Source organism: Taurulus bubalis, assembly GCF_910589615.1.
Source record: "Taurulus bubalis genome assembly, chromosome: 17".
Taxonomy (NCBI): domain Eukaryota; kingdom Metazoa; phylum Chordata; class Actinopteri; order Perciformes; family Cottidae; genus Taurulus; species Taurulus bubalis.
In genome coordinates, this window is record NC_136605.1 from 13,983,465 (window position 1) to 13,999,125 (window position 15,661).

At 43.2% G+C, this 15,661-nt stretch overlaps 1 protein-coding gene across 1 annotated transcript; it reads left to right on the top strand.

Annotated features, from left to right (window-relative positions):
- Positions 1-1,023: 1,023 nt before the first annotated feature.
- gpr139 (G protein-coupled receptor 139) lies at positions 1,024-11,769 on the top strand (the record flags this gene model as incomplete). Its single annotated transcript, XM_079233136.1, has 2 exons — positions 1,024-1,171; positions 10,790-11,769. 2 exons carry the CDS (start codon positions 1,024-1,026, stop codon positions 11,767-11,769), a joined length of 1,128 nt encoding a protein of 375 aa, XP_079089262.1.
- Positions 11,770-15,661: the final 3,892 nt, after the last annotated feature.

Sequence of the window (15,661 nt, forward strand, 5' to 3'; positions counted from 1 at the left end):
ATGAATCTGTTGCAACCCTTATGAACCAGAGACTGGAATGTTTCTTACGAAGGAATTCTTGCGTTTTTTAGTGTCAGCCTTCATCTCATTAGCAGTTCACACTGCATAGCAAATTAGATTGAGCAGCCAATACCAACCCCCACTCCCACTGACACACACACACACACACACACACACACACACACACACACACACACACACGTGTCAATATCACATGCATTCACACTGTATGAAATGCACAAAAGATTATGGGTACATGCTTGGATTCTGCTTGTGCATTCATTTGTGGTCAAAGTTACTTCATATGGACTAAAGAGATGTGCAATAAAGAGACACATTGACAATCTGACAAGGGCATACACATTATTTCCTTTTCAACTTAATCCTCCATTTATGTTTTGTCATCTGTCACATCCTCATCAGTTTAATTGTCTCTTTGTGTTCACTGCCCTCTATCTGGAACCCCTCTTTTTCTCTCTGAGCATCCCTCAGCCTCCTGCCTCCTGCCTCCCGCCTCCCGCCACCCTCAGCCTCTGTCTCTCTCCCTCACTTGCTGCTAGCGTGCCTTTGCTCTCCATCTACCTTCCTCTCTCTTTCCTTCTTTTCCTCCCTCTCCCCTTTCTCCTCCTCCTCCTCCTCCTTCTCATCCCGCTGCGCTCTCGACTCGCTCTCATTCTCCCTCGCTCACACACTCATGTAGCATCCTCCCCTCACCATTTCTACCTTCATACTCACCTCTTCACACCTCCCTCTCCGCTCCTCTCGCCTCCTTCCTCACCATCACCTACTAACACATATCATCTCTCGCAACTCCCCGCCTGTTGTCTCCCTCCACCCTCTCCTCCATTTATCCCTCCTTCTCACACACACTCAACCTTGTTTCCTCGCACAAACCTGTGCACACACTCATGCTGATTGGCACCCAAGGACAGAGCACCCTCTCTCCTGCACCGGCGACCAGGCGGTTTGCTCGTGTGGCAAGGCTTCTGGACACTGAGCTCAGCTGAGGAAGAGGAAGAGGCCATGGAACACAGCCACATCTTCCCTGTTTTCTCCCCAAATGGGAGTACATGGAGCCCAGGGCAGCATCCCACTGAGTTTGCCCATGGATGCCCTCTCGGACCACTGCCTGTCATCTACTACAGCGTCCTGCTCTGTCTCGGCCTTCCAGGTAAGAAATGTGCACACATAATTGTGTGTTATGTCTGTGCGCCTAATCACAGGCAAGTCTCATTCTGTGTTAATTTGCTCATCTGTGGGTTGCAGGAGTCATGCTTTGCATCTTGATTTGTTGTGCACTTGTCTGGTTGTTTGAGTGAGTGTGTCAGCTGCTCCACTCTTCACTCGTTACACACACACACACACACACACACACACACACACACACACACACACACACACACACACACACACACCATACACACACTGTTGATTTGTCATTCTGACCTTGTGGCAAATCAATTGTGCATGCGTACGTACGTCGCATGCTCTTGTCTGCGCTTGTGCCTGTCCGCTTGGAGTTTGTTTGTACATTCATCTCTTTAGTTGCACATATTCAATGCACAATAGAGGGAAACCAGTAGTTTAATGTGCAGAGCATAATTAGTAGTTCTAGCTTATGTGTGCATGCAAGATTGTGTGAGTAATGACTCAGGCTTGACCTCAGGGACAAGTGTGTTACATGGCTCGTCTTGATGGCCTGAATTAATGACACTTCCTTGTTGCGTCTTTTCCATTGACTGATTAGTCCGTTCACACACACTGTCGGACCCATTTACTGCCTCTCTCCCACTGCGTGATCTATGAGCACTGACCTAGTCTCACACGGGGATGCATGCTGTGTGCATGCATATGTGCGATTATGAATGTGTGTCTGCGAGAGAGACAGACAGAGACAGGAAACTTGGAGGTCGAATGAAAGAGAAAAGGTGTGGAAGCCTAAGCAGAGGTTGGGTTTTAGATGATGAAATCCCTCTGGATAGTCGGATACACATCCCCTCTGCTTCAACCTGTAACCAAAATGCTGGACTCATTCTGTGGTCACGTAACATAAAGGTTAATTCAAGTGTTTCACTATTTAACCCTGATTCTGATGAGTACAATCGGTGGCTTTTCTTGTCTTATTTGTCTTAATACAACAGATTAAAATACATTTTCCTTGATCAAGATTGGGAGTGAGATGTTATCAACAACCCTAGCTGTTCTGGTTCAAAACACATCTGCAATGCAAAGGGAAAAGCTTTTGTACGCCAAGACTGCAGTTGCTCCAAAAAAATGACAGCCTTGTAAAAGTAAAAGTATGTCTTTCCGATGAAATCTCGCCTAATTATTTCTCCTGGATTGGCAAATCAAATCTTGCACAAGCAATTCTCTCTTCTGTCATGTCAAGTCTCTCCTGCGTCAGACGTTTCATCAATTCTCTTAACAAGTCGTCTTTACAAATGTACAAATGTGATTGAGGCTGTGTGTTTAATCACATAGTAACAATAACCCAGGATTGTAATGGAATCTTACAATGGCTGTCTGAATTAATGGCAAAGCTGAGTGTGGCGGACTGATACTTTGCAGCAGCCGAGATTAACTTATTCAATCTTTATGACGTTTCACTCAGTCTGAATCATGAATCTTTCATGAACGCGGCATGTGTGAGTAGTAGTGGCATGACTTACAGAACGATCTCAATGGATGTGAGGTTGTTACTTTGATTACCAGCCATTGTTTCTGTACTTATAACAGCAGCAGGGCTTCAGGGAGACGTCGTACATGTCCGTACATTTCTTGACCTTTAAACAGCAGCCAGAGAGGGGTCACATCAAAAACCCAGATTAGAGGATGAAAAGCGAGACGATGGAAGGTGATAAGAAAAGGGATTACACACACATCGAGTGGTGGGGAATGATTTCTGCGTGGCCTGAAGGAAATGATGAACCCAAATCTCTGGATGAACAGTATGGAGTATAAGGGAGACAAGGACACCCAGAAGAGGAAGAGCAGAATTAAGAGAAATAGATTAATAACAGCAGATCCAGTGAAGTAGCACATCTGAGCCCTGAGTGGGGGCAGCTGAGACAAATTGCCACATTTTTAATTAATCGCTAACTCTCTCTCTTTCTCTCTCTGCTCACCAAACCACAGTGCTTGAGACAGAACAGACGTGTGCTGGCATAGCAAACAGCACAATGAAGGTTTCGTTGCTTTTGCCGGGAATCACAGAAGTGAGGCCTGCTCTTTGTACAGTACAAATCTCAAAACATTCAAAGCAAAGACAGATACTTTACGGTGTGTTGAAGATGATGAATGGGTCTGTGTGACATAACCGGATGTTCGAGTGAAGCTGCTCTGAATATCGGGGCCGAGACAGCTGCTTGCGTGCGTATTCGTTTGAGTTGAACACTTCTCTACACAATCAGTTATTTTCGATGCGGTTTGCAGACTTTCTACCTGCACACATTAAAATCCTACCTGCTCAGGTGTTATTCAACTCGAGATAACAGTTGATGACTGAATTTTGCCTAAAGAGGCCTGCATTTAAATGATTTGCAAATGTGTTCATGTTAATAAAATCTATTGAATTATATTTAATAATTCTACATTTGTAATTATAATTGAATTCAAGGTCTCATAAAATATTTTTTTTACCAAAACCTCCATCATGTTGATCAAGTTCATCACTACACAAGTGTTCATTGACATAACATGACTACATTTATATTTCCATGAAATACATATTTGATGCAACACCTCATTACTGTATGTATGCAAATATGTTGTTTGCATTGTTGCTTTCAAGTGCTGTTTCAAACTATAGATATTTAAGCATTAATGTAGATTTGAGGGAATTAATTAAGATGGCAAGGTCACAAGCTACAGTGGTTGAACCGGAATTCAGATTAATTACTTTATATACAATTATTATATGTTTTTTGTGAAAAGTTATAATCTGCAAAGCAACCAGTAACCTATGCTTGAAATTAAAAGTACAGGGTAGATATAACAGTATTTGCCTCTGTACTGCAGTGGAGCAGAGGTAGAAAGAAGCATACAACGTAAACACTAAAGTTCAAGTATTCAAGCAAGGACATCTTCGACCTTGGAGAGAGGGTGAAAAGAAAAACAAGAGCAATAATTAATACAAAGAGACACAAAATGACCACAAAGAGACATAAAATGGTGACAACGATAATCAAAATAGCTACACAAGGACACAGCAAAAATAGGTTAAACAACTATAAAGTCCTTTTGAGACCTTTTGCATGTCTGTGCTCAGTGGCGCATCGTCTCATAATCCCCTCAAGGTTGAATATATGACAACAAGTGGTTGTGTGGAGTTGAGATGTATGAACATTGTGTGAGCATAAACATGTGTCTTTCCCTCCTCCACCTTGAACATGCATTACCTCACATACTCCACATTATTCAGTTCCTTCCCTCTTCCTTGAGTTGCAGTTTGTGTGTCTGCTCAACACTCCCACTTATCCACCCACACAACGAGGAAAAGGTTGGGGATGTTACGCACTAACAACCTTCTGTTCCACGTCGCAGTGGAGACCAGGTGTGAGAAGCTCCTTAATGAAGAGTCGGGCCCGAGTGATTTGCAGTTTGCACTATTGATCTGTCAATCTGCAACAGCGATAGGGCATCTGTGGTGGAATGGGGGCTTGTTAACGGATACTATCACTCCAAAAGGGGAGTTTAAGATTAGTGGGTGTTAAACAAAGAGGAAAGGATGTGATAGCATGTGTTGAAGCAAGGAAAGTGGGGAAAAGACAAACATTAAGTAAATCAAATGTAAGAGATTTTTTAGATCTGGTTTCTCTCCAGGACCAAGAGAGTGTCAGCTTGTCGAGGGGGAGACGAGCCAGAGAGGGCGCGGGAGGACAGAGGAGGCAGGAGAGGAGGGAGGTGTTGTTTGAGGCAGTAAATTAGAGATGGTGTTGGTGCAGTGACAGAGTTGACTTTGTTTGACCAGCTGACAACAAAACGCTGTCACCGCTGTTGAAAACCAAATCGCTGTGTTTGATTGGCATGTTTTAGACAACAGGAAGACATCAATCTGAGGACAATTATAGTGCTGTGTTCTGGACGTCATCTCAATGTTTCCTCTTCCATCCATTTACCGTTCTTCTCATCTCTTCTCTGCATTTAATTCTCTCCTCTACCCTCAATCTCAAACAAACTTTCACCATTCATGTTGTTTTTGTTCACAGCTGAATGGGAATAAAAACATTTGGAGAAGATCCACGGGCACATTATAATTGTGAGCATTGTTTAAGAACACTTTAAACACAACAAACTGTCTGCAGCGTCTCATTGCAGCACGGTCAGCAGTTATGTAAGGACAGTCATCTCCACCAAACTTTGACTCACTGTGGCCTGTCTTTAAAATTAATGTCTGTAAGAGGTGAGCAGAGGCAGAGCACTGCAGTAGCATCAATATCATTAGCAGCAACCAGGGCCTCTCTCTCTTAATAGCCTATATTCTTAATTGCATCTTCCTTTTTCTTATGAGCTCCCTCTACCCGTCCTCATTAACTCTCAGATCACACACATCAAGATGATGCTCACAATAAAATGTGTTGGATTGATATATATCACATTTTCATAACAGTACGAGCCAGCTTCGCAGTGAAAATTAGTAGGATTTCAATTCATGAAAAAAATATGGGGTTTTCCCTTCATTTTAAACCGTTTTAAAACGTGTCCCTAAAATCATAATTGTATCTTCAATGCATGTTTTTTTAGTGGCTTTGCAGGTCCTGGTTTTCGTTTGGGGGAATTAAAGAATCGCCCTGCTTTATGTCCGGTCTGACACTTAGAGAAGACAAAAGGGAAATGGTTGTCATCAGGAACAAAGTGCTTGTGACCTTTGAAGCAAGCTTTGATATTCACCCCCTCTCGGTCTTTCGCCTCTCTTCCTTTCCTCCCACCTCCTCTGTGCCTCTTTCTGTCTCATTCTGTGTTCCCATCTAATCCTCTCCTCCATTCCCTCTCTCTTTTTTAACTATCTGTGACCTTTCTCAGACCAGACTTTACTTCACCTTCCATCTGATTCCTCATCCCTCTCTTCTCCACTCATCTTGTCTTATTAGCCTCCGGATAAGCCACCAAAGCCAAACCTCAATTTTCTCCAAATGACAAAAGAAAATGACAAAAAGAAAAAGATAATTGCAATGCTTACTTTCATTGTCTTTTTTTTGTAGAATAATGTCATTGTTATAATGTTTTGTGTAATATGAGGCCCAGGAGAAAGCCTAACGACTCGGGTGCAGCATTTCATGTCTTGTCGCCGGTTTTGAGGGGTTAAGATGCACAGTGTCATTTGTCGACAACCCTTCTGAACACGTCCCTTTAGTGGTGGGATGAGTCAGCCTCGTTACACACCTCGAGGAGCACGCTGTGCCTTCTCTTTTACCACTAAACAACGTCAATGGCCCTGTCCCTCGTCATATTATGGGTGCAGCAGGGGGAGTACAGACACAAAGCACTCCCACACAAACACACAGAGAGGGTCACCGATGCAAACACATACAGACACACACACACACACACACACACACACACACACACACACACACACACACACACACACATATAGACAGACGGACAAACACACACAGCAGCCCATTATCTGTCCTACAGGTCATTCGAATCCCCTCTCAGCTGTAGACACTTATTGTTCCCTGCAAAAGAAGAAGAAGATGGTGATACATTGCATGTGCCTCCATCTGAAGTGTCCAGGCATGAGACGCACGTTTCTCTGTGTGTGCACGGATGCCTCTTTGTATGTGTTGTCCTCAAGTCTCTGTTCTGTGTGTGCACGGATGCCTCTTTATATGTGTTTTCCTCAAGCCTCTGTTCTGTGTGTGCACGGATGTGCAGCTTTTTCCCCTCCCTGTGTCCCGATACAACGTAAAGAGCAGGAGTCAATTGAAATGAATGAGCAACAAGCTGGCTCAAGCTAAATGGAAATGTCAAGCTCGCTATGGATCCCTTTTGTTTGTCTGTAGAAGGCCCCATCTCACCGGGGAGCCCAAACAGAATAATACCCAGTGACAGTCGAAGCCTTCCTGTTTCCATTGCATGTCACCCCTCTCTGTTTAGCAGTCAGCGGACAGAGAAGAGGGAAAGTGAGAGAATTGTCGGCCAGAGGTACAATAGAGAGTGAGGCTGTGGATTAAAGGCGATGCACATTGTGCTGGGTCTGTAATGGGCCTCCACCAGAAAGTTTATGAGCAGCTCAAAGCGTAGCAGCACACTTTTTCTGGTACAAAGAACACAAACACTGATAAGATCATTTGGTTTAACCAGATAAGAGCCTGCAGGTGTGTGGACAGTACACACTGGCAGCTGTGAGAGGCGCTTGTATGGGAAAAAGCACGTACAACAAGTCAGTAGGATTACTGAAACAAGCAGTAGGCCAAAACAATTCAAATCAAAACAAGCTCCGTTTTTATACAAAAAATAGTAAAACAGTCTCGGTTAGGATTTAGACTTGCACTGCTATAACATGGTCAGAATCATGATGGATATGTGCGTCTTCATTTTCAAAACCTGGCTTCTATATTCCCCACAATGCAACTGGACCACCAACAAGTTTGTCGGAGAGTCGGGTGTGTTATGCTAGTTTTTAGCATTACCCCATTTATCATAGGTGTATTTAACTGTTGTAGTCGGCCTGGTACTACCAAAGACCCATGAACAGACTTTAATGTGTAAAATCAGTGGAGTTTCCCTTTATTGCCATAGCTCGGTCAAACCAAAATATATTTGGTATATTCTCATCATCTGATCTTGAAACCTAAAGTACACTGTGTTGTAACATAGGGACATTCATATTTCTTCATTGAAATTACTATAGTCTTTGCACAAGGCGAGGCTGAATAAATATTTAATGTACAAAATCAGTCCAAGGTCATCCTAAAATTAAAAATATTGTGGATAAATTTGCTTCGATCTTGGAAAAAACAGACCACTAGAGCAGGCGAAGAACCGGACAGAAAGTGTAGCTGAAAACAAAGATCAATAACACAGACGACCAAGATTCGACATGAAAGCAATTTAACTGGCCAGTGCCGAGGTTGGTGTGGTACAAGTGAAGAGGACTGTAATGGTGGGGCGTGTGCTGCAATCCAGCAGCCCCACATTAACACATATATTGGCTTGTAGTGTCTTGTAAACCGCTTTGACGTCTCATTTATGTTATTGATAGATTGTACGTTAATGTATTGGCGCATCCCTAATGTTGTTTGTGTGCATGTGTTAATGTGTGTGTGTGTCATATTGTGCGTGTGTTAATGTGTGTGTGTGTGTGTGTGTGTGTGTGTGTGTGTGTGTGTGTGTGTGTGTGTGTGTGTGTGTGCGTGCTGCACATCCTCCAGTCTGGCAAGGACATCTTTAGTCATTATCTGGAGCCGGCTTTGAAATTTGTAATCAGCTGACAGTGGTTGAGGCTGTGAAGTGTGATGTACCAGACTCCAAGCTGCCATACTTAATCCAATTCAAGATCTATTACTGCAGAGGGGGACAGGACCACAAACACACGCGCATGCATGCACACACATGCACACACACACACACACACACACACACACGCACACACGCACGCACGCACGCACGCACACGCACACACACACACACACACTGTATGGGCAGGGACAGCTGCTAAGTGCATTGATGTCACAGTGATGCTGCGATGTAAATCAATGTTAGAGGCATCTTCGTCTGAGGAAACAGATCCGACAACTCTTCATGCTGCACCAGCAAGTTTCACTAAATGGGGTTGGTTGGCAACAGTAAAGGATTGACAGAATAATGTGTGTATTTGATTGTTATTCCAGGTAATTGAACTAATGAAATAGGAATACATTTGGAAAGTATTGATTTTCGCCTCTTAATTTTACACGTCACACATGTATTTAATGTTCTCAATGTGCAATGTGCTAACACACTAATATCTCCTTAAAGAACTATATATATATGTCCAAATACTATATAGGAGTTTTTTTAGGATTAGTTTGCTGAATACACACAATCCCTACATTCCAATACACACACTGTAGCCCGTACTATTTAGTAGGCCAGAAAAACATATATATATATGTATATGCACTACACAAAAAATAACTGGATGTCATGTTTGCATTATGTAAGTGTTGGAAGAAAAAATATTTACTCTTAATCAATTACCGTTTCACTGTTATATTAATAATCATATGTTCTGTTTATTAATCATATACTGTGTAAAGGCTTGTGACTTCTCATTGACTTCTTTCTTGTTAAAACATACATATGCTTTTCAAGTAACCTTCTGATAGAGTCATGACACTGGGGATGCCGACATGTCTATGTCTGAGGAACGGACAGTTCCTTGTTAGCATATGACCATGCAAGCCAATCTGAAGCTGTCACAAGAGCTTCTGTGATTGTGATTGTGTCATTAATGTATTTAAGAGGTAGCTCTTTGCTCATTCATTGAGCAGTCCAGAATACGCACTTCACATACTATGTTGTGTAATTCTTCTCTGCTCCTTCCTTGCAACGAATAAATGTCCTGATCAATGATTTCACCACCAGGTGTCGAGTAAATATTTTCGTAACAGTAAGCAAGCATGCTTTTCTGGCTAATTTGACCCAAGATCCTCCATTTTATTTTGTCCAGTACAGTACTTCAATACTTTTACGACTCAGGAGTCCTCTGTACCGATGATGACAATAATTAATTTCACTGATTCTATTCACACTACAGTGTGAGCACAGCCACTGTTTACTGCCTCCTCCATGCTTGAGCAAGCTCACAACCTGTAACGCAACTGCATACTGATGGGGATCACCAGAATATTACTATTGAAGGACAAAAAAGACATGTTAATGAGTCTGTTCAATGCAATCACCAAACGGCATTTCCTCCCGAGAGGCACAGAGCCGTGATCCTTCTGTCTGGAGCAGGCGCACAGAGGTCATGCTTTGGTAGACGTGGCAGTGGAATAAATCACATCCCGGCCTTTGTGTCCACGTTCTCTTGAGCGAAAAATGAGAGTAGCGGTCCCCCCTCCTCGGCGAGTCAGCTGTGCTGTTTGTGAAAGAAATTGATGGAGTTGGAATAAATGAACAAGAAGGTGACGAGGGAAACATAATGAAGGCAACATGGTTAGGAATTTTGAGTAAAGATTAAAAAAGAGAAGCCGACAGGGAGCGATGGGGCATCCTTGCACTTTGCTTTAGGAACCAAATCGCCGGCAGCAGAGAGGCAGGCAGTAAGTGAACTCAGCAGACTGTCAGGGCTGTGATGCCGCACGTTGCCCTCCTGTTTTTGTTGTGGCTTTACTCTTTATTAAAGATAACAATTTGGCCAAAGGCAGAGGCAGATGCTGCTGGAATTGCACAGCAGGTGTAGATGAAGAGGGAAAGCGGAGGGAGCAATAAACAGAGGAAGGATTACACAGAGGGAGGAGGGTTGGTTGAACGTGGTGCATACTGACTGGGGACGATAACAGATTCCATAATGTGTGCTCGGTGCTGTTAGTGGTGCACATATTGCAAATATTGTTTTGTTCTAATCTTTGTGTATTGTGTGTTTGTGTTATTCTGTGTTGGCTGCACTGATTGTACACTATGTTTGTTGTTGGGTCTTTTCAACTGCCTGCCGACTAACACTCAAATTTTCCGTTTTCTTTCCCTTCCCCAATCTGTGCCCATTCATTTTCCAATCTCGTCATACTTTTTCATTTCCCATTATTTCCCAATTTCCGCTTTCAATCACCTACCTTCATCCCCTCCTTGATCCTCCCAGCTAACATCCTGACTGTGGTCATCCTGTCCCAGCTGGTGCTGCGTCGTCAGAAGTCCTCCTACAACTATCTCCTAGCTCTGGCAGCCGCCGACATCATGGTCCTGCTCCTCATTGTTTTTGTCGACTTCATATTGGAGGATTTTATTTTAGGTACGGCGCTGCCTCCGTCACTAAACAACGCAGTGCAGGTTCTGGAGTTCTCCTCCATCCACACCTCCATCTGGATCACCGTGCCTCTCACCATTGACCGTTACATCGCTGTGTGCCACCCGCTTCGCTACCATACCGTCTCCTTCCCGGCCCGCACACGAAGGGTGATATTTGCTGTGTATATTGGGTGCTTGCTCTCTGCAGCTCCTTATTACTGGTGGCCTGAGCTGTGGCACAGCCTGCCTGGGGTTGGCAGTGTTGGAGGAGGAGAGGGCAACAGTAGAACCGTGATCCAGCATGTCCTGGTGTGGGCCCATTGCGCCACCGTCTACATCCTTCCCTGCACTGTCTTCTTCTCCCTCAACGCTGTCATCGTTCGTAAGCTGCGCAGACGCCGCAGCTGCTTCCGTCTGCGCGGCTACTCAACCGGCAAGACTACCGCCATTCTCCTCGCCATCACCTCCATTTTCGCCGTTTTGTGGGCGCCACGCACCCTCATGATCCTCTACCACTTCTACTCCCCTCCTCCGGTCTCACAAGCTGCCGGCCGACTGCTCCACGTGCTCACTGATCTGGCGAACATGCTAGCGTTGCTCAACACTGGGGTCAACTTCTTCCTCTACTGCTTCATCAGCAAGCGCTTCCGGGGCATGGCGGCCAATGTCCTGCGAGCCCTGGTCCACTGCCGGAAGCAGCCACCGCCGTTCTATGCCAGCCACAACTTTTCCATCACAAGCAGCCCTTGGATCTCACCAGCCAACTCCCACTGCATCAAGATGTTGGTGTACCAGTATGACAAAAATGGGAAACCCATCTGTATTTCCTCTTGAGTCCTCAGCCACCAGCAGCCACCCCTACCCTCAGTTGTTGGGGAACACATTGTCTCCTTGATGACCAGTTTTGCCCGCATGGGACTCTTTGAGGCTTGAAAATGTCAACACGCCTGGAGAGCACACAAGGGACAGTTTAGCTAGCTTTGAGCGCTAATAAAGTGGTTGGCTAGCAAGGTGGAAAAGCAAACAGCAGATGCATGCTTGACAAAGAAACAGCCTCATACGTTCAATAAAGTATTCACAAAGCACCGACCAGCATCAAACAGATGTTGATTGTTTCCCTCATGCAAAAAAAATACAGCTACTTTAAGTGACTCACAGGATATCGCCACCATCTATCAATGACTTTTATGAGCCACAGCGCTACAGACTAAACTAGCAACTAGATGAATCCTTGATGAAGCTTCAAACGCCTGACATTGATTTCTTTATTGACACTCTCTGTTGCTCACTGCCACGAACGATGAGGATTTTTGAACAGCTGCGTCTTTGTCCGCCCGGAGTCATTTCCAGAAAGCAGAGACATCCAGTCAGAGTCTGGGCACTGAACATCTCACCTCGAGGGGTGATTCACTCAGGCAGTTCACTCTGGCTGTCTCTCAAGCAATGCTAAAACAGCGCTGTCATTTCCAGTTTAATATGCAGAAACATCTCAAAGGCATTTTGATTTGGGCTTTCCTAAAAATGAACAGCCCTGTCTGACTTTGTGTGTGCCGAGTTGATCCTCGCAGTGGAGTCTGCAAGTCGGCGCTCGCTATGAAAGTCAACCCACAGATCGTTGTAGGATGAGTAGGCTATCTCTGCTTGTTGTTGGTTAAATATTTATTAATGGTATACTTGACTGTTATTGTAGCTTCACAAAAATACAAGACAAAAAACATGACGGCTTCAAGGTGTCGTTAATCTAGTTATCACATTTCCAATGTTAGGTAGAGGAAATTTCTGCTATTAGTAGATAGTCCTCTATTAACTATTAATGGTACTTGATGACTTACTGTTAGCCATTATCTGGATGAATATAATGAATGTAACATCTCTTCAACCCTTTAGCTTTCTGAGCGACTGAGAGAAAAAGAGAGAGAGACAGAGAGGATGGTTTGTTTTCCCTCGTCCAAGGTTTTCTGTCCCATGATGCAGCAGTGAATTTGGTTTCAGGGCCACAGTGGCACATTTCAGCTCTGCTCATTCTGCTGCTGGCTGATGGAAATACAGTAAAATTTACAACGAAACACACTCACGTACATCAACACTGCCTCAGTGCTGCCTGAGTCCTGCCCGGTAACAAATGTTAACACACACACACACACACACCGCGCTTTGTATGTACTCTGTATTGCCCACAGAAACAGCACATTGAGATCAATGCACATCCATTTTCCAGTCACCTTGCGGCATTAGCAGTCTTCATCTATCTAGCAAGAATGGAGCTGTGCCAAAGGGTATATTTCTGCTAATACCTGCCTGAAGATATCAGACACATCAGGCCTTGTTTTATTGGATGAGTCTTTAAATCTGATGGATGTTCGGTTCCTCTGTCATAGATGGTCTCATGCCCTTCAAACTCTGGTTCGACACTCAAACGTCTGAGACACTTTGGGGCGCGACTGTAGGTGTGGCTCTTTTTCTCAGCAATAATTTAAACAAAGTACTGTCTGCAGATGAAAATCAGGGCAAATGTTTCATCGTGTTGGCCATTTTTCTAAGTCAGTTATATAACATGTAACTCAACAGCTTCATTGCTGAGGTATCGGGACATGACCACTCAACAAGACACATCCTGTACGGCGAGAAGAACGAGGGATCAGCCTGTTCAAACAACTTAACAGTGCAATGCTGTGTTGTCTAAACCAAGAAATATATTAGATGATTATTACAGGCACTTGGCTCGTTTGTCCCTATTTCTGGGTTAAATTGGGATTCATGACAGGGACTATTTTAACTATTTTGACGTGTTTAATCGGCTGACATGTCGGCTTGCCAGATGATGTCATCTTGCAACGCGGTATAACTTGAGCTTGGTTCAACCTTTTTGCGTTGTACGCAGCTGGACTGGCCTCATTCAAACGAACAAGAGGGCCTGAATGCAGCCAGGTAGAAACATAGTGCTTCATGTCAGCCAAAGTCTGCAATTCAAGGTAATTTAACACAGATTTACCTAACGTACTATGTTTCACATTTTTCAAATCGCTACCTTCCATCTCATTTGAATATGACAATAGGGCAGGATACGGCCTTCGACCAATCAAATTACATAACTGCTAGAGAGACAAGGAGTGTCTTGTGATGCATGTATAGTTGATACAATTTGTTTTCTATAAAAAGGAAAAGGAATTTGTCGCAAGAAGGTTAATGTGCAGAAATTGTACCGTACTGAAAATGCTTCACAAAAACAATCAAGAAAAGTAAAGTAAAGTAAGCAATAAAAAGAGAGCAATCAATACAAGTTTTAAAAAAGCACATGAACGAAAGATTTAGAGAATATGTATTTATATAAATTAAAGAGCTTATAAAATGTGCACTTTTGACCTTTGACCTGCTGTCTCTTGTCCGTGCACCTCACAAGTCATGCACTGGTCAATTCAGAATTATTTGGGCTTTACATAGTATGTCTTCTTTCAGATAGTGAAACGTTTGCATTTATAAGCAGCATAATGCTTAATTTGCACATCTAAACATACATGTTCAGAAAATGTGTAATAGAAAAGAAATAGTTGAAATGTAATTAATAAACTGGGGACATTTCATTCTTATTAGTTTTATTTACCTTAATTTTGTGTCGTCAAAATTCCCTCTGTAAAAACCTGTGACTCTAAAATATCAATAAAATAAAACAATAATCTAATATAATTAGCATATATATAATCAGAGAATGCTTAATTTGCATATTTAACAAATATTTTTAGAAAACATGTAATACAATGAACAATCTTAATGCAAGTGATTAACTTTGCAAGTTTCAAGGCGATATATGAATAATTTATGTTCTCCCTATAAACCCAGGGTGTCTGCCCTTAAGCTTTTACACTGTGTTGCAATGATGTAAAGCAGATATCAAGAATATAGTTGATGAATGACTTTGATCAAATAAGAATTATGACCAAAACTACAAAGACCCAAGTTGTTACTGTGAAAAAAGAGAAATTATCTTTTATCAGCCAGAGTTACATTAAAAAACCTTTTTCCAATCCCCCCAACTCACAGTTCAGTTGTGACTTCAGGCTATGACGGGCTCCTCCACTCTCAATTTCCATTTCTTTGCTCCTCACAAATAGATTTTCTTAAAAATTGCATGTTAATGAAGGAGCACCGATCGCCACTTGCTACTGACCTCACTTCACTCTGCAGTCCTCCCACTGCTGCCTCTTTCCTCCCACTTTATGTAAAATGCACTCACTCAAAGTTCATTTCACAAGTGTCCTTTTTACTCGTTAACTGATTACCTTGAAGTCTTGCAGCTACATCTCGCATACTGAGCATACAGCGACATCATTTCTCTTTAGAAAATGGATCCGAGCGGTTAGGGACCTTGAGAAGAAGCCGGTGGATGTCGGCAGTTATTTGATGTAAATGAACAGCCGAAAGGGTCGATAACCGGTAATCACTCAGCGAGCTCTTTGACTCCAAGTCCATCAGACATCCTCAGCAGGACGTTTAGTGTAAAGGCACGAAGATATGTGCTGTAATCCACAATCAATACTGCCTAATGATCCGACGATGATCATTAAGAAAGTAAGAACACAAATAAATGATTAAGGCATCAGCCTGGAGAGGTCATGCCAGATCAATGTTGCCATGACATTCATTGCACGTGTTAACCCTCTCCAGTGTTTCAGGCGATGTTAATGCAACATTTGTGGGAGGACCGACGCCTTCAGTCCCGCGGCCTCCT